Below are 20,408 nucleotides of genomic sequence, written 5' to 3' on the forward strand. Positions count from 1 at the left end.
CCGGAAGCAGAGAAGGTTAAGTGGAGATTTGATAGAGGTGTTCAAAATCATGAAGGGTTTTGATAGAATAAATAAGGAGAAACTGTTTCCAGTGGCACAGATTAACGTAATTGGCAAAAGAACCAGGGGCAACAGGAGGAAAAAAAAAACGCAACAAGTTATTATGATCCAGAATGCACTGCCTGAAAGGCTGGTGGAAGCAGATTCAATAATAACCTTTAAAAGAGAATTGGATAAATACTTGAAGGGGAAAAATTTGCAGGGCAATGGGGAAAGAGCAGGGGAGCGGGATTAATTGGATAGCTCTTTCAAAGAGCCAGCACAGGCACGATGGCCCGAATGACCTCCTTCTGTCCTGTATCATTCTATGATTCTAAGATGATTTGTCAATGGTCCTTAAAATACTAGTAAACATGTTTGCTAGGAGTTAAAATAAAAAGAGAAATGAGTAAAGTAACAAAAAAAGTGTAAGTTACCTGGGAAATCTGTGCAGGCTGCAGTTCATCAGCAACGATGGAATGGAATATGTCCTCCCTCCATTCACATGCAGCCATCAATTCAGGAAGACATTCAACAGGACCCTTATAACCTTTTGAGCTGCTTTTCCTTCTGCCTGCATTACATTTCCTAACAAACATATTGGTACATATATTTAAGATTAAAAAAGACACACACAAAACGTGGGACTTTTGGTTCACAAACCACATCTACAAGCTAGTTGAAAATTCTGTTAAAATTTAAATAGCAAGAACAATTGTCGGAATCAAATACAATGACCACCGTGGGCGAATTTCTGGTTAAAATGTAAAAGCAGGGGCATGCAAACCTTAGGGAGAACAGCTTGGCAGGCAACTTGTAAGGTTTAACAGGCCCAAACCTTAGCGGAACTGCGTCACCAAGAGGCTGACGCGATGCCACAATTGATGCAATACGTTACTACAACTCTTTCAATTTAGCTTTACACTGTGGCCTTATGTTGCTACAGCCAAAAACTGTGATGTTAAGCTTTTCTCACCCACTTACCTACATGTTGATACCTGTTACATAAATATATAGGGGGATAAATTCGATAACCCCATAATCTGGGCGCAGGCAGCGCATCCACAATTAACCTGAGCCTGGTGCTTCCGATGCAGGCAGCATGTGAGATTTGTGCTGCCGGGTCATTAACATGATTTGTACATGCAGCCAGCGCTACCCGCGCTGTTGGGAGGCTACACGCACAAGTAGGAGGCCCGAAATGAGGCATGGCCAGCCCTAGTTAAAGGCAGCCTGCTCCTCTTGAAGGGGAGGTGCACTGTCAACGAGAGCAGTACAGGATGGTAGGCAGCGCGACCAAGGTTCTCGGACGACACTGGAGGCCCCGGTGGAGGGAGTGGACGAAAGGTGGGCCATCCTGTACTCGTAGGGTGGTAGGAGAACCTCCTGACACCAGCTGCACAGGCAGTGGGAGGTTGTGTGCCAGGAGCGTGACACTGTGCACGTGGGTGCAGTGCCGAAAAAAGTTCAACGATTTGACACGAGTGGTCAACGTGAGTTGACGCAAGTGTCAAGTGGCACATCCTACCAACTGCATCACTGCTCCACGCACGACACCCCCCCGTCACCCACCCACCAACAAACGCTGCCCATCCATACGCAATGCTGCACTCGGCATGCAGCATCTCATACTCACATAGTATCACACTTGCAGGCCACACAACCACCACTCACAGGTCACACATACTGGCAGCTATTTGACCCTGACAGAGTCCTTGCAGGATATTCCCTGACACACTTCCCTCTGTCTTGCAGGAGAAGGTAGCGCATACAGCTGGCAGCAGGAGAGACCTGAGGGAGGACAGGCACGCCTACACGTCCTCACCCCGAGACAGAGTTGCACATCATTGGGCTGGTCGTCGGTGCGGACGTGGCCACCAGCAGCTCTGGAGATCCCGAAGAACGGGGTCTCTGCATATCTAATCCTCTTTCACATTTCCCACATCTCCCTCATCCCACAATCTTTTCTGACTCATGTGCTGTAGATGCTGTCAGCAATCACGTCTTATTTGCTCCTCTCCCCGCTCCACAACTCAACCCGTTTCCCTTTGTCATTGCAGATACCCAGGAACTGGAGCCGGCACCGTCCGAGGAGGAGGAGAAGGAGGACACTGAAGTCGCACCATCACTCGATCTGACACTCGCATCCACCAGCTCAGATACTGACACTGCGTGTCCTTAAGAGGCTAGGATAGAGGAGGGATCTGTACGTGGTGAGACACCGGGCACAAGTGCGCAGGAGCTGGGGCAGGGGGAACGGATGCCACAGGTGCCAGGTCGCCGGAGGGTGAGGTCGCACAATGGTTCTGTTGCCGAGGCATCAGATGATGACTTTGACGTGCCAGGCTACAGAAGATGGCTGATGGGTGTACTCCACCAAATACTTGGTGCACTGGAAAGCCTGCCAGAAAGCCTGTGCACAATGTAAAGGGAAATGGAGGAGTCCACCTCGAACTTGGCACAGGGCTTTGCGCAGAGCTAGGAGCCCATCCATTCCCAAATGGAACAGGTGGCCAGCTCCATCCGCACACCTGAGGAACCCACCATGATGCAGCGTCTGATGACCAATGTCGCGGTTTCTATTACAGCACAAACCAATCTGATCAAAGGTCTGCACATTTCAACTGAAGCTCAGACTACTGCTATGGAAGCTCAGACTGCTGCTATCGTGGGATTGGGGACCACTGTGGAAAGGGGCTTCCAGGGCATCGCAGCACTCCAGCAATATGTTCTCCAGCTGATCATCAGGAGTGCTGAGGCATTGCTCTGTGCGAGTGGCAATGGCGCCATGGCAGTCAAACCTACTGTCCTCTGCCCGGATGACAGCATTCCTGCTCCCACCCCTGCCATTCTGCCAGTGCCCTTGCTGTTGTCTGTCAGCCAGCCAGGCCAGACTGCTGCAGCCCATGCCGAGGTGGTGCAATCTGAAGCCAGGCCCTCCCGGCCCAGAGCTGCTCGACGTCGTTCTCCAAGGCCATCTGAATGCTCCTCCACTGAAGGTCAGCAGCCTCCCACCACCCATGCTCCAGCCACTGGGGGTGCAACTCCAAAGAGCACTAGGATAGGTAAAGACACACGATCAACAGGCACTAAGAGAATGCACAAGGGTGAATAGTCTCATTTTGTTTGCATCATTTCATGTGTTAATTTATAAATGTGAATTTGAATTTGCATTTGGTGATGGTTTTTATTTCTGCGATGAGCTGAGGGAGGAAGCAATGTGTAATCAGATGGAGGGCAATTTGGCGGTCATGTGGGAGAGGATGGGTGGGGATTGTAGGTCTGTTGGTGACTTGGGAGATATCACTCACGTTATTGATATCTCTCACAGATCAGGTGAGCATGCAGAGCCCTGGCAAAAAGAGCCAGTGTTCCTTGTTGCCCCATTGCATCTTCCTCCACTTCACCCTCCATCTCCTCCTCCTCCTCTTCCTCAGGGTCTTGCTGGATAATCAGTGGCAAGGGCAGTTCTCTCATAATGGTGAGGTTGTGCAGCATGCAGCATACCATGAGGAATCTTGACACCCACTCAGCTGAGTACTGCAGGGCTCCAACAGAATGATCCATGCAGTGGGAACGTTGCTTTAGGACACCTATGGTGTACTCAATGACGTTGCGTGAGGCAGCATGGCTCTCGTAGACCCGCTCTGCACATGTGTGTGTGTTCCTGACTGGGGTCATGATCCACCTCATGAGGGGATAGCCCTTGTCACCCAGTAGCCAGCCTTTCACTTGCCGAGCCGGTTCAAAGATGGCTGGCGCATTGGACTGCCGCATAGTGAAGGCATCGTGACTGCTCCCAGGGTAGCAGGCATTGACCTTCATGATACCCTCCATGTGGTCGCACACCAGCTGCACATTCAGTGAGTGGAACGCCTTTCTGTTCATAAAGGTGGCCGAGTTGACATGTGAAGCACGCATGGCAATATGCGTAGAGTCAATGGCACCCTGCACCATGGGGAAGCCTGAAATGCGAGCAAACTCTTGTGCTCGCTTGTTCTGCTTCTCTCTATCAAGAGGGAACGCATTGTGCATCTTGTATAGTGCCTTCGTGACTTCCCTTATGCAGCAGTGCACTACACACTGTGAGATGTTGCACAGATTGCCAGCAGAGGCCTGAAAGGATCCAGAGCCGTAGAAGTTCAGTACCACGGTTACCTTCACAACCATAGGCAATGCTGTCGTTGACCTGCTGAGGCTGTAGTTGCGGCTGCAGCAGGTGACAGATCTCTGTCACGACCTCTTTGGTGAACCTCAGCCATCGGATGCACGATCCTCGCTCCCTGAAGGCCCTCATGGGATATGGTCTCCTGCTCAGTTCCCTGCTTCTCCTCCTCCTCCTCCTCCCTCTCCTCATAGCTTGACCTGTTCTGCGTGGCCTCTCTGCATGCTCCCAGTCGTGTTCTATGCCTAGCGGGAGCCCTAGCAGACCACCCATGGTTGCCAGGAATCTTGTTCAAACACTGTTGTAAATTACACCAACCATAAGGCAGTACCTGCCAAACCATTTTCAAATATACTATAGCAACTCTCTGTAAATATAGAAAGCTTCAACAAACACGTCCTATTCTACCAGCAGCCAGAAGCAATAATCCAGCAACTAAATTACAACACCTGCATGATCCCTTTAAACAGCGCTGGTGGGGTGATCCTCTAGGTTGTCTAAGACATGTTCAGGTGTTGGTGGTTAAGACAATGCGTTGAGTGGAACGTTAAGTGCCAAAATGGTGTCTATCACTTTAAATCAGCATTGCACACCGATCTAACGCATATTCTCCCTACTTTACGTGCTGCCAACATTCATTATCTGCACGTGCGCGAAACCCTTTACCAAGATAGCGTCCGGCGCAAATAACACTAGAAGCATGCGCGTGCATTCTGGACGTCATTTTGGAACTTCGGGAGGTTGCGTAGTGCCGAAACAATGGGTGCTACACAGCCCAATTTCTAGCCTGTAGACTTTTTGTAATCTCGTTCTTTTTTGCCCCTTTTAAATTGAGCATTGTGTTGTTTTCCACTGCTGGTGATGTTCCATCAACTAGAGAAATGGGAAAAGTTAGTTACTAAATCTGCAACAGTATCAACATAATTGGGGTAATTTGAACCTAACTCACTGGGCGGGAAACTCACGGGATCAGGTGCAATGCTGGTCTTACACCCCATCCAATATTTGCTTTCCACTAACTTCAACGGGGAGTAAAATCAGACAGATTGTAAAACCAGCATTGCACCCGATCTCATCAGTTTTCTGACGGGTGGGTTTGGTTAAAATTGCCCCTAATGTGTTTCCTGGAAGAACTGACTAGAAAATTGGGATTCCTGATTCAAGAGGAAGTGGGATATAGACTTAGCATTAAGAAAGCTGAAAATGATCACAATTGGTACTGTTTAGAGATTTAAACAAAATAAACGAGAAAGGCTGAATGACCATATCTCATTCATTCTTTCTTTTTGTCTTAGGGTGAGGCAAACAGGGCTCTACCCAGAGCACCACATTTCTAATACTATGAAGAGGGAAGGGCAGGTTTGCCTCTGTACTTACTCACATAGATCAACTACTGATCTCAGGCCTGCCATAAAGAGGTGGTGCCGAAGGGAGGAAGGGAAGGGAATCATCAAGCGATTCACTCTGGTGTCCTTTTGAATAACTCCTAACACTGGCTCCAAGAGCAGTATTGGCAGAAACGGGTGAGCAGATCATCAGTCTGCTCTTGTGATGCTTTGGCAGGCCAGAGGTGCAAAGAACAGGAGGGAAAATACCAAAGTAAGAGGGGGAGGGGCACCAAATACAAGATATGCAAATCTCCCAAAGACTGGTCACAACTGAATGTCTGAAAAAAATACTGAAATGGCCTCGATATAAAAAGCATCAATGTTCCACAGTACTACATCTTATCATTGAAGAGAATTACTTCAGCTTTGCTAACACAACATTGCTTTCCTTTAAAGGGAATTTAACTGCATACTCTGACACAGGAACAGGAATAGGCCATTCAGCTCCTTGAGCCTGTTCCACCATTCAATTAGATCATGGCTGATCTGTATCTCAGCCCCATTTACTCATCTTTGTCCACATCCCTTGATACCCTCATTGATCTAAGTCTTGAAAATTTCAATTGATCCAGCATCCATAACCTTTTGGGGGAGGAAGTTCCAGGTTTCCACTGTGAAAAATTGCTTCACTCCTAAATAGCCTAGCTCTAATTTTAAGATTATGCCCCTTTGTTCTGGATACCCCCACCAGAAGAAATAATTTCTCTGTATCTACCTTATCAAATCCTTTCATTTTAAACACCTCAACTAGATCACCCCTCAACCTTCTAAACTCAAACGAATACAAGCCAAGTTTGCGCAACCTGTCCTCATAGTTTAACGCTTTAAGACCTGGTATCATTCTGATGAATCTGCGCTCGACCCCTTCCGAGGCCAATATATCTTTCCTGAGGTTCGGTGCCCAAAACTGAATGCAGTACTCTAGATGGGGTCTGACCAAGACTCTCCACAACTGACGCATAACTTCCTCACTTTTGAGTTCCAACTCCCTTGAGATAAAAGCCAACATTCCATTAGCCTTTCTGAATATTTTTTGTACCTGCGCACTAGCCTTTACTGATTTGTGTGCATGGACACCAAAAACCATTTGCTCCTCCACAGTTCCTAGTCTCTCACAATTAAGAAAACATACCTCTATCGGATGCAAAGTTGATGACCTCACACTTCCCCACATTGAACCCCATCTGCCATAGTTTTGCTCACTCAGTTAGTCTGACTATGTCCCTTTGTAACCCTTGTGGGATATATTATCTAACTGGATCATTAATATTATTAAAGCAGGTTCAACCAAGGATAGAACCTAGAAATAATGTTTGACTTTCCTCAACATGTTAATAGACAATAGCACGTTAAAACGAGACATCACTGTAAAATCACTTTCAAATAACATCCTCACTACCTACGGATTTAAGAGAAAATCTGTTTACCTTGCCTGCAATCTGTACCAGTTTTATATAACCAGGACAAGAGATACACATATGGCAGTGGGTGGTGTAAGCATTTGATACAAATCACAGTTAATCTCTTTAAAGCTTGATCCCCTGAGAATTTCTAATGGGATTTGTTAAAAAGTTTTCATTACTAGTGATCACCAGAAATGCATTCACTTAAGAGTTCAAACGAAACAAATTATATTCCAAGAACCCTTTTAGATTGGCATCATTTCATTTGTGTGTGGAAACAGTACTTGTTTTCTTATGCCCTGTATTAACCAAAAGCAGACGAGTTAATAGGCATGGTTATGCCATCCTTGTTGCTTTTAGTTTCTCTGGCGTATGCTGTTCCTGCATTGTAGTTAGAACCCTTATATTAAAAAAAATTGGAAACAGCCAGAGGCTCCACAGCATATCCATTAACCATATCATTAATGAATAAAAAGATCAACGTTCCTTTTTATGATTATATATTTAAGACTTGTCTCAGATACTAGGGGAGTTAATTAAAAAAGTCCACAATAAGTATCTGTAGCGAATACCTGAAGAGGTAGAGGTGTTGTTGCTCAATGTTTGGCAGGGTGAGCAGAGAGGAGTCGTGCACCCATCTGCCTTGAATCACCATTTGAATCAGGTTCATTATATTCAGTGCTGTAACGAGCCAGCCATTGTTCGCTGCCACATCCAGCATAGCCTAAATAAAGGAGATAGAGAAGATGGAAAGAAATCAATTAAGTAACATGTGATCTCAAGCACATTATGTTGGATTTGAGGATAACAAAAGATTGAAAACAAGCCAATGGGTGACCTCTTGATTCCACGATTTCTATTAAAACTGAGGTATTACCTGGAAGTACTTAATTTAATAAATAACAGTATATATCAGTACAATGAACAGTACTTGAGCTCATTTTAGAAATTTTGTTGCTATTCTGTAGTATTTCCTCCTTGGTTGTTGCCCGATCCACATTTTTCCAATGACATCAGCTCTGATGCACGTATTATGACTTAACCCAAACCATTATGACTGTTGCGCTTCCCCTCCCCCAAACCTGCCCACTCCTCCCCCACCAAGTGCTTGAGGCTACAGCTTAGAGATAATCTCTCTCACTTTTATTATCTCCACTGGTGGAAGTGATGGTGTCCTGACGCTCTTTCACTTCTCATGTTTTGTACTCGTGCAGATTTCTCCACAATTTTAAATAAATATTTGTCAGAAGCCAGCACCTTTAGTGTGGCGATGAGCCACAACCATTAAGTCAAATGTCAGAAAACTCAGAGGTTATAACAACTTCTTCTCTGAGTAAAGGCCTACTTCACATATCTTACCAACAATTAACAAAATTCAGTCCAAAGCGTGGATTTTCAATTTCAGATATTGTGTCCAAGTGCCACAAGACAAGTACAATTAGATTTTATGATTTGTCCTGTTTGATTAAGACCCCATCGATTGGAAAAAATGAGTGGAGATCCATTAAGCCAGATTTCTACATACTTTGCGCTGGGGTAATAGCGCGCAAGTTATCTACCGCCCATATAAAACGGTTGTGCAGGGTTGCTAGGGTGTGCTATTTATGGTGGTAGAATTAAAATACACAAGTATTTTGGCGCTACCATTTATGTCCAGGATTTTATGACAGGCATGGGTCAGTATATTTAATGGCCAGGTGGATTACTCACTACCTGATTGGAGGGCTGATCAGAAAGTTTATGTCACCGTGTTCTTCCTGTCCCTTATTTAGCTGTCTCCCTCCTTTACTTTCAGGTTCCACACTTGGACGTGACACCAAGTGGTTAAATGGTCTGCCAAATTAGGGCATACTTTCCACAGTCTTAGCACCAAAAAGGGAATATAGTTTATTTGAAAGAAACGCGCATTAAAGATTTGACCATGGCAACCTTTATTACCTCTTCTTGATGGGCCTAAGTTTGCAGCCACTCTCCTTCAGGAGTCATGTAAGACAGGATAATTACGTCAGTTTATCAGAACTTTTACTATTAAAAAGGTCATTTTGTAGACCATGGCGTGAGTAAATGTAACTGAATGAGCTGCGTGTTGCATCATAAAAAGACAGAAACATAGCTGTTTAATGCTTCTAAAGCTTAGAAACAAAGTTCTGCTGATCTCACCCCTCAGCGTTACTCATCAAACCCAATATTCCACGAGCAATGACACAGTATTCAATAACAACAACTTGCATGTATGTAACACCTTTAACGTAGTAAAACGTTCCAAGGTGCTTCACAGGAGCGCTTTCAAACAAAATTTGACACCAAGCTACATAATATAAATATAAAAACAGATAGCAAGAGTTTCTATTGTTATATAACAAGAAAAAGGGTGGCTAAGGCAAATGTAGGTCCCTTAGAGGATGAGACCGGGAAATTAATGGTGGGAAACATGGAGATGGCAAAAATGCTGAACAAATATTTTGTTTCAGTCTTTACGGTAGAGATCACTAAGAATATCCCAACACTGGACAAACAGGGGGCTCTGGGGGGGGGAGGAGCTAAATACGATTAAAATCACTAAGGAATTGGTACTCAGTAAATTAATGGGACTCAAGGCGGATAAATCCCCTGGACCTGATGGCTTCCATCCTAGGGTCTTGAGGGAAGTGGCAGTGGGGATTGTGGATGCTTTGGTAATAATTTTCCAAAATTCTCTGGCCTCGGCAAAGGTCCCGGCAGTTTGGAAAACTGCTAATGTAACACCCTTATTTAAAAAGGGTAGTAGGCAGAAGGCTGGAAATTATAGACCAGTTAGCCTAACATCTGTGGTGGGTAAAATTTTGGAGTCTATTATTAAGGAGACAGTAGCAGAACATTTGGATAAACATAATTTAATAGGACAAAGTCAGCATGGCTTTACGAAGGGGAAGTCATGTCTGACAAATTTGCGTGAGTTCTTTGAGGACATAACGTACAGGGTGGATAAAGGGGAACCAGTGGACGTAGTGTATTTAGACTTCCAGAAGGCATTCGACAAGGTGCCACATAAAAGATTATTGCTCAAGATAAGAAATCACTGGATTGGGGGTAATATTCTGGCATGGGTGGAGGATTGGTTATCTAACAGGAAGCAGAGAGTTGGGATAAATGGTTCATTCGCGGACTGGCAGCCAGTGGCCAGTGGTGTTCCGCAGGGGTCGGTGCTGGGTCCCCAACTCTTTACAATCTATATTAAGGATTTGGAGGAGGGGACCGAGTGTAACATATCAAAGTTTGCAGATGATACAAAGATGGGAGGGAAAGTAGAGAGTGAGGAGGACACAAAAAACCTGCAGGGGGATATAGACAGGCTGGGTGAGTGGGCGGAGATTTGGCAGATGCAATACAATTTTGGAAAATGTGAGGTTATGCACTTTGGCAGGAAAAACCAGAGAGCAAGTTATTATCTTGATGGCAAGAGACTGGAAAGTACTGCAGTACAAAGGAATCTGGGGGTCCTAGTGCAAGAAAATCAAAAAGTTAGTATGCAGGTGCAGCAGGTGATCAAGAAGGCCAACGGAATGTTGGCGTTTATTGCTAGGGGGATAGAATATAAAAACAGGGAGGTATTGCTGCAGTTATATAGGGTATTGGTGAGACCGTACCTGGAATACTGCATACAGTTTTGGTGTCCATACTTAAGAAAAGAAATACTTGCTCTCGAGGCAGTACAAAGAAGGTTCACTCGGTTAATCCCAGGGATGAGGGGGCGGACATATGAGGAGAGGTTGAGTAGATTGGGACTCTACTCATTGGAGTTCAGAAGAATGAGAGGCGATCTTATTGAAACATATAAGATTGTGATGGGGCTTGATCGGGTGGATGCGGTAAGGATGTTCCCAAGGATGGGTGAAACTAGAACTAGGGGGCATAATCTTAGAATAAGGGGCTGCTCCTTCAAAACTGAGATGAGGGGAATCTTCTTCACTCAGAGGGTGGTAGGTCTATGGAATTTGCTGCCCCAGGAAGCTGTGGATGCTACATCATTGAATAAATTCAAAACAGAAATAGACAGTTTCCTAGAAGTAAAGGGAATTAGGGGTTACGGGGAGCAGGCAGGAAATTGGACATGAATTTAGATTTGAGGTTAGGATCAGATCAGCCATGATCTTATTAAATGGCGGAGCAGGCTTGAAGGGCCGATTGGCCTACTCCTGCTCCTATTTCTTATGTTCTTATAAGGAGATATTAGGACTGGTGACCAAAAGCTTGGTCAAAGAGGTAGGTTAAAAAGAGCATCTTAAAGGGGGAGGGAGAGGTAGCGAGGCGGAGAGGTTTAGGGATGGAATTCCACAGCTAAAGCCTAGGCAACTGAAGGCACAGCCGCCAGTGGTGGAGCGATTAAAATTGGGGATGCGCAAGAGGCAAGAACTGGAGGAGCGCAGAGATCTCGGAGAGTTGTAGGGCTGGAGGAGGTTACAGAGATAGGGAGGGGCGAGGCCATGGAGGGATTTGAAAACAAACATGAGAATTTTAAAATCCACGCATTCCCGGAACGGGAGCCAACGTAGGTCAGCGAGCACAGGGGTGATTGGAGAACGGGACTTGGTGCGAGTTAGGATATGGGCAGCAGAGTTTTGGATGAGCTCAAATTTATGGAGGGTGGAAGATGGGAGGCCAGCCAGGAGAACATTGGAATAGTCCAGTCTGGAGGTAACAAGGGCACGGATGAGGGTTTCAGCAGCAGATGAGCTGAGGCAGGGGCGGAGACGGGCGATGTTATGGAGGTGGAAGTAGGCGGTTTTGGTGATGGAGTGGATATGCATTGTGAAGCTCATCTCAGGGTCAAATAGGACGCCAAGGTTGCAAGTGGTCTGGTTCAGCTCCAGGCAGTGGCCAGGGAGAGGGATGGAGTCGGTGGCTAGGGAATGAAGTTTGCGGCGGGGACCAAAGACAATGGCTTCAGTCTTCCCAATATTTAGTTAGAGGAAATTTTTGCTCATCCAGTACTGGATGTCGGACAAGCAACGTGACAAATAGGAGATAGTGGAGGCGTCGAGGGAGGTGGTTGAGAGGTAGAGCTGGGTGTTGTCAGCGTACATGTGGAATCTGATGTGTTTTCGGATGATGTCGCCGAGAGGCAGTAATGTATCTGGAAGGAGGCCTTTATGAACTGTAATTTTTGGCAAGTGGAGTTTCACCAAAAGACAAAATGCAACGTGGCAGTTCTTACAAACAAGCAATACTACAGCCATGTTCTGGTATTGTTTATTTGAATAAATTTACCTATGATTAAGTGTGACAAAAGAATTACAGAGAGGCTTAACAGGAACTGTTACATGGTGTGATAGCACATGCTATACACAATCTGTTTAATGTATTACTAGTGAATCACAATACATTAGAGGATGAGCTATTTTATAAGAATAGCAACATTACACCATGTAAAATAGAATGTATGTCCCTTTACGGCTAGAAGATGTAACTGCTCTGCATTCTTGAACTGAATGATGAGTTCACTTGTGTGTTAGGTAGTAGCTGAAAACATTCATTTTGTTTAATTGACCGTCAATTAACAAGTTGGAGAAAGTGTGGAATTGGTATGTTCTTTGAGAGAGACAGACAGAGAGAGAGAGAGAGAGAGAGATGAAGCATGCAGCATTTTAAGACTGTTTTGCATGTACAGAAAGAGAACCAAATGCAGAGACAGAAGGTTCAACTTATCCTAATGGTAAGAACCATTGCTAAAAAGTTGAAATTTTCCTGCCTTTATGGCTGGCTTGTTCAATTCTTTTTTGTTGTTTGTTTCAACTTACTTGTCTGTTTCTAGTACAGCTCTCAAGGAAGTGGAAGTCAGGACTGGGAATCACTCAGATGGGAAGATTGACCCAATCAGATGTGGTAAAATAAACTTGCCGAGTTAACTTGTGTAAGGTTAGAATAAATTTGCCTACGATTAAGAGTGACACAGGAAGTTGGCGTGCACTACAGCAAGATTTTTTAATATATTTTATTTTAGAACTGTGAAAGACTTCAAGAATACATCGACAGGTTAGCGGAATGGGTAGACTGGTGGAAGATGCAATTTAATGTGGACAACTATGAAGGAACACACTTTCTAAGGAAAAACTAGGACTGTAAGTGTATACACAAATGGAAACACAATGAAAGGTATCGATGAACAGGGAGATCAAGGGACTCAAATAATTAATTAATTCCCTGAAAGTACAAGTAGATGAAGTCATAAAAAGGCCAACAGCATTTTCAGGTTTACAAATAGGGACATGGAGTACAAGGGTGAAGAAGTAATGATAAATTTGTACATAACATTGGAGTACTGTGTACATTATTGGGCTCCCCATTATAGAAAGGACATTACAGCTATGAAGAGCATGCAGTGTAGATTTGCCAAGATGATTCTGGGGATGGGAAACTATAGACTTCAGTTACTGGGACTATTTACACTAGAGCAGAGAAAGTTAAGTGGACATTTAAAAGATGTTTTCAAAATTATATGAAGGGTTTTTATAGGGTGAATAGGGAAAGAGCATTTCCTTTAGTTGAGGGGTCATCAATTTCAAGTAGTCACTAAGAAAATGATGAGAGGGTTTATGCAGAGGGTTGTTGGAACATGGAATGCTTTATGATGGGGACTGGATGTGGCAGAGACCATTACATCTTTTAAGGGAAAAAATGATAAATATTTGAAGGAGTGGAAGATACAGTCAGTTGGTAATAAGTTTTTGTATTTTTATTTTTACTTGGGATGAGAGGAAGGAAGTGGCGAGGGGAGGAGAGGAAAGAGAGTGATGCATCCAAGTTCCCGGATTCCTCGGTGGTAGTGGTAGTCCCATACTTAAGTTCCATGCCAATAGTGGGCGAGAGGGAGCTGATAGACCAAATTTCTTGGTGGTAGGCTCCAATGTTTGAAGTATTTGTGGCTTAATGAAACCCCTGTTCCATGCTGCTTTCAATAGTGAATTTCCCCTCCCCTCTCTAATTACATAGAATGTACAGCACAGAAATAGGCCATTCGGTCCAAAAGGCCCATGCCGGTGTTCATGCTCCACATGAGCCTCCTCCCTCCCTGCTTCAGCTAACCTTATCAGCATATCTTTCTATTCCTTTCTTCCTCATGTGTTTATCTAGCTTCCCCTTAACATAGAAACATAGAAAATAGGAGCAGGAGTAGGCCATTCGGCCCTTCAAGCCTGCTCCGCCATTCAATGTGACCATGGCTGATCGGCTATCTCAATACCATATTCCCGCTCTCTCCCCATTTCCCTTGATGCCTTTTGTGTCCAGAAATCTATCTAGCTCCTTCTTAAATATATTCAGTGACTTGGCCTCCACAGCCTTCTGTGGTAGAGAATTCCACAGGTTCACCACCCTCTGAGTGAAGAAATTTTTCCTCATCTCAGTCCTAAATGTCCTACCCCGTATCCTGAGACTGTGACCCCTCATTCTAGACCCCCCAGCCAGGGGAAACATCCTCCCTGCATCCAGTCTGTCTAGCCCAGTCAGAATTTTATATGTTTCAATGAGATCCCCTCGCATTCTTCTAAACTCGAGTCAATACAGGCCGAGTCGACCCAAGCTCTCCTCATACGTCAGTCCTGCCATCCCAGGGATCAGTCTGGTGAACCTTCGCTGCACCCCCTCTATGGCAAGTATATCCTTTCTTAGGTAAGGAGACCAAAACTGCACACAATACTCCAGGTGTGGTCTCACCAAGGCCCTGTATAACTGCATTAAGATATCCTTGCTCCTGTACTCAAATCCTTTTGCAATGAAGGCCAACATACCATTTGCCTTCCTAACTGCTTGCTGCACCTGCATGTTTGCTTTCAGTAACTGGTGCACAAGGACACCCAGGTCCCTGTGTACATCAACATTTCCCAATCTATTACCATTTAAATAATACTACGCCTTTCTGTTTTTCCTTCTGAAGTAGATAACTTCAAATTTATCCACATTATACTGCATCTGCCATGTATTCGCCCACCCACTCAACTTGTCTAAATTGCCTTGAGGTCTCTTTGCATCCTCTTCACAACTCACAATCCCACCTAGTTTTGTGTCGTCAGCAAACTTGGAAATATTACATTTGGTTCCCTCATTCAAATCAAACTATGGTAGTCACCTCAACTATTCCTTGTGGTAGCGAGTTCCACATTTTAACCACTCTGGGTAAAGGAGTTTCTCCTGAATTCCCTATTGGATTTTCTTCTGACCACACAGATTTCTGGCAATGCAAATAAAAATTCTGTAATCTACTGAATGTTCCTCTGCAGCGCCTTGTTTAGTAGTCACTCCAACACAACTTTGTGCCATACTGTGTGCTTTGGCATGTTCACAAACTGGGCAACAGGGCAATTAACATGTTTCTTCGAAATGGCAGCTGGCTGTTGGCATGCATAGATCAGCAACATGCAAAGAGCACATTTGAGACACTGAAAGCTCCACTCACTGCTGTAGATATTAACATTTCAGTAGCCCAAGCTATTTAATCAGATCTTGCAGCTTTTGTTAAAGGACCTGTCTGCTAGAAGAGTACCTATTTTAAATTTTAATGAAATGCTCAGCTGTCCCCTATAAGCCTTTTAGTCTGCACCATCCTGTTTATTTGCAAGTCCCGGCTTATAGGTGTAAAGGGTCAGTGATTAGATGAAAGCAGCAATTTTTTCTCTTCTTACTGTGCCCAGAAAAATTGGTTATGTTTATACACAGGAGCTCATTCAAAAGACATACAAGGGCTGGTTCAATGTACAGAAGTTTATATTAGACTGGATATGTAATCGCAACCTGAAGGAGACGCATGAGGGCTGCATTTACTTAAGGCAAACAAGCCACCAAAATCCTTTTTAAACAGAGGTATTGTTTACACATGTGAGAGACATTTCAATTAAATTTTGCTGTTTTTTCTTTAAAGATACTGGCATTACACCCAGCACACACAAGCCATTCCTCGCCCATTGTCTGTGTGTCATGTTATTGGTAGCTTAGTGCCCTATTTATACTGCAGAACTGTTTCCAATGGAAGCAGTTCTATAATATAATGTGGGGGCTGCCTGTGCTCTAAGTTCACTTGGCTTACTCTGCGGATTGATAGCATCTCCATAACACTGGAACAACTCCTTATGCGCAGTTACTCTAACGTTTTATTTCTGACTTTACACACCTGCCTAAGGATCTTCCTGAATGTTCAGGGAAGGTCCTACGGGCACTAACAGTCACTGTTCACAAAATTATGTGATTCATGGGAACCCCTTAATGTGCCAGGTCGCAACCCCTTTTCCATTCTTGGGTACTCCCACCACTTTCTTGATCAGTTTGTCTCTTTGTTCCTGTCTTAAAGCATACATTTTCTGATTCTTAAAATGAATGGATGCAAGATCATGGGCTGGGGGTGCACAGTTTCCTGATATGCACTCCAGGACTGTACTGCCACGCCCCTCCCCCCCCCCCCCACAAATTTCCTTAAGCTTCAAAAATAGTTCAGACAAGACCATTTTTTTTTTAAACTTAATTTTTTTTTTAACAGTAATGAACAGCCATCTAATCACTTTAAACAACCGTCTAACCATCAAAGAACCCACAATCACAGGTGCTTTGAGAATTTAATCTCCAGTTTCTGTCAGTCTTTGGGAAATAGCAAAGAAACTCTTGGTTCTCAACAGGATGAGGAGTCACACTGTTCTACCCTTCAACTCCATTGATGCACAGACTGCATGGTGGTGAATTCGGTAAACTGCACATGCTCAGAATGTACAGCTACAGTTGAAAGCTCTTTCCAACTGCTGTGAGGTAAAAATATCCAGCCAAAGTCCAGGCTTCTGAGAGGCTGAGGTCTTGATTACAATTCAGTGGATTAATTTAATCATTTTATTGTGAAATATGCATTTTTCCCCATTTTGCTTTAACCTTATTTCGAACATTAGAAATTCCAGTTACTGAGGAAAAAATGGCAGATAAAAAGTTTTCAAAAAGCATTTTGAGTGATTTAATTGGTTCATCAACAAACTGTGATAGAGAAGGAAATGTTTACATTTTTAGATGTAATTTTCCCACTATAAAGGTTTATACAGTGATTTTCAATGCTAAATTTTGACCTAAAAAGTGTGATGCAAATACTGGATGTTCACATTCAACCGAAGATAGTCACACTTGATTGAGTATAGCCTCATAAGAAGCTCTAACAATTTTGTTGGGGTGTCAGCAGCAAGTGGAAGTTTTCTGTTATGGTCTTGACCGTGGACAAGCATTTTTGAACAAGATAAAGAACCAATGGACAAAGGTAGTGATTTGAATAGCTGCTGAAATTGTGACTACACATTAAGAATGTCTACCTGTATTTGAACCAGTGAATGCTGATGGCATCATTGGAGGAAACTAGATTTGAAGTAGTTTCTGAGCCTGACTGTGAGAGAGGGAGCTGAATCAACATGAATGCTAATATCTGTAATGCTGCAGGGCGAAGTAACTTGTCTAAGTCAGCTCTGCTAATGCTACAATATCCAAGCTATGGCCTACAGGTTAAATGCCCTGCCTATCTGGCCCATGAAGCCATAGCAACTTGGTTTCTATTTGTGCTTATATTTCTTTCTCCTCTGGTTTCTCCTTCAAAGCCACAAATAACATCAAAAGATTTGAAGTGCAAGTTTGGAGCAATTTATCATCATCACCTCAATACAAAGAATCTGTTAGTATGTGCAGCTTGAGATATATGTAGATTAAGCGAAACATTCATTTAAATTTTAGATCTCGCCCACGTGGATCTATGGTACATACCTAAGTATTCCACAAAGACAAAAAGTTTGGATATTCCTGTCCTAATAACTCACTGTTTCATGCATAAACAGTGTGTTACTACGATTCAACTGGTAAGTGAATAGCCTGCAACTGAGCAGGTCCTGTACAGAGGCGACCTAAATGGGCTGAATGGCTTTTTCTGTGTCATAATTTCTCAGGTTAATGATGCTTCTTTGTAATTATTTGATTTTTAAAAAGGGTCCCGATGATGACATTTGCTCTTTTACAAAAAAATGCAGCTGGCAGTGTACTCTCATTTAACAGTGTTGTTAGAGGATGTGTAGCAATTAATAAATGATTAAAAAACCTTTGGTTGTTGTAACTTGTGCAATTGTCTGTTGTTACTTTATGAACCTTCATCCTGAAAGGTTACCAATCAGGAAGCTCAGCTGCTGTCTAACAAACTTAATTAATCAAAAAGTCATTTCCTTGCCGTAACTATGACTAAAAAGCGCTTCAAGTATGCCAGCAAACCTACAAGTTAATCAAAATGCTAATGCTGTACAAATTAAAGTTGTGATTAACATTTCACAGTAGCTGCTTGAGCAAATTGATCACACAAATGGGTTACGCATTACTCATTTCCTCCCAGACTGAAATGGGAAAAGGTTTGTCATGTGCTGGAGATGGATTGCTCGCAAGCATTGTATTGTCATTAAATTGTCACAAGGCTCACAGAGCATTTTAGACACTGTTAGAAATTCCACTACATTTTTCCCCGGTCTCAACAGCTGTTAGATTTGATTCTCACAGTAAACAGATCTGTATTCAGCTCTTAATTACGAAAAGCACGTTATGATGCTAAGAATCCTTTGGGTACTTGATAACCATTGTGTGCTGAAACATGCATCCCAGCTCTGGATTCATAAGGACTGCATTCTGCAATTATGTTCAACAAAATGATGATGTCTTTATTAAGCAGCCTGATGAGGGACTGAACAAAAATTATTGCTTAAACCCAGAAACTAATCTAAATGCTGAGTGTTAGCAAGTTAACTTGTTAGGAAAGTCGAAAAGAAAAGCAAATGGCACAGTAGGTTGGTACTGGAATACAAAGTACTGCAGAGTGGTAGGACATGGGTTCACCTCTCTCCTGCCAATCCCTACATGACAAGTTGAAGGCTGACTGAGTCACCTCAAGGAGGGAGTGGCCTGCTAAAGAGTAGCACTAGCAAAAGCCTGGGAATGGGTCACCTGTCTGCCCTCTCTGTCTGGGGATGGCGTGGGAAGATCTAAGCAGGGGAGGAAACAACACATTAAAAAAGCGAAATTTGTAGTTTTTCAACGAATGGGAGAAGCAGGCAACCAGCAAACACGGGAAATATTTTAGTAGCTTTCACAAAAGGAGAGTAAGAATAAACTACTTAACTTTTGGAGACAGATCTCATCCCAAATTTTTTTGCCTACATAACAAATATCAATTTTGGCTCAGTGGTAGCATTCTTACTGCTGAGTCAGAAAGCTGTGGATTCAAGCCGCGCTCCAGAGCTTCAGCACATAATCAAGGTTGACAGTTCAGTACTGACAGAGTCCTGCACTGCTGAAGTTGCCATCTTTAGGATGAGAGGTTTAATGGAGGTCCCCGAGTGGATGTAAAAGGCACACTTGAAGAAGGGCAGGAAGTTTTCCTGGCTAGCATTCATCCCTTAAATACCATCATTAAAACAGTCATTTGTCTCATTTGCTGTCTGTGGGGCATCAATAGTAATTAATTGGCTGTGAAATGTTTTGGGATAAAATTCAAAAAGTCATTGAACTCCAAACATAATTCATTATATATGCTATATCAATGCAAGTATTACATTTAAAAAAATATATTTTGGATTCCTCAATCTACCCTCCTCTGCTTCATCCTTCACTGAAGTTTCTGCTATGAAAGGGGCTTCCTTTCTCAATGAAAATTTCTTTTTTTCAAGTAAGTTGAGGCATACAATGAATTTAGGGCATAGCATCACAAGAATATAAGAAATAGGAGCAGGAGTAGGCCATACGGCCCCTCGAGCCTGCTCCGCCATTTAATAAGATCATGGCTGATCTTTGACCTCAACTCTACTTTCCTGCCCTATCCCCATATCCCTTGATTCCCTTAGTGTTCAAAAATCTACCGATCTCAATCTTAAACATACTCAATGACTGAGCATCCACAGCCGTCTGGGGTAGAGAATTCCAAAGATTCATAACCCTCTGAATGAAGAAATTTCTCCTCATCTCAGTCCTAAATGGCTGACCTCTTATCTTGAGACTTTGACCCCTAGTTCAAGACTCTCCAAGCCAGGGGAAACAGCCTCTCAGCATCTACCCTGTCAAGCCCTCTAAGAATTTTATACGTTTCAATGAGATCACCTCTCATTCTTCTAAACTCCAAGGAATATAGGCCCATTGTCCTCAATCTCTCCTCATAGGACAACCCTCTTATCCCAGGAATCAATCTAGTGAACCTCCGTTGCACCCCCTTTGAGTCAAGTATATCCTTCCTTAGGTAAGGAGACCAAAACTGTACACAGTACTCCAGGTGTGGTCTCACCAGAGCCCTCACAGGAGGTATTCACTGGTCTGTTCTCCTCTTGTGGGGCTTAAAAATATGACCATTGTTGTGAGCGGCTGATCTTATGGGTTGTGAATGGATCAATTTAGCCAAGA

The 20,408-nt window shown here is 43.5% G+C and overlaps 1 protein-coding gene across 1 annotated transcript in view; it reads right to left on the reverse strand.

Moving 5' to 3' along the window:
* Positions 1-20,408, reverse strand: part of ascc3 (activating signal cointegrator 1 complex subunit 3) — a 599,461-nt gene that overhangs the window by 16,674 nt on the left and 562,379 nt on the right. The window contains exons 38-39 of the mRNA XM_067984949.1: positions 7,568-7,719; positions 477-627 (exon numbers count right to left, since the gene is read on the reverse strand). Coding sequence (XP_067841050.1) covers positions 477-627; positions 7,568-7,719 — 303 coding nt within the window. The remainder of the gene's footprint in view (positions 1-476; positions 628-7,567; positions 7,720-20,408) is intronic.

Source organism: Heptranchias perlo, chromosome 5, assembly GCF_035084215.1.
Source record: "Heptranchias perlo isolate sHepPer1 chromosome 5, sHepPer1.hap1, whole genome shotgun sequence".
Lineage (NCBI taxonomy): Eukaryota > Metazoa > Chordata > Chondrichthyes > Hexanchiformes > Hexanchidae > Heptranchias > Heptranchias perlo.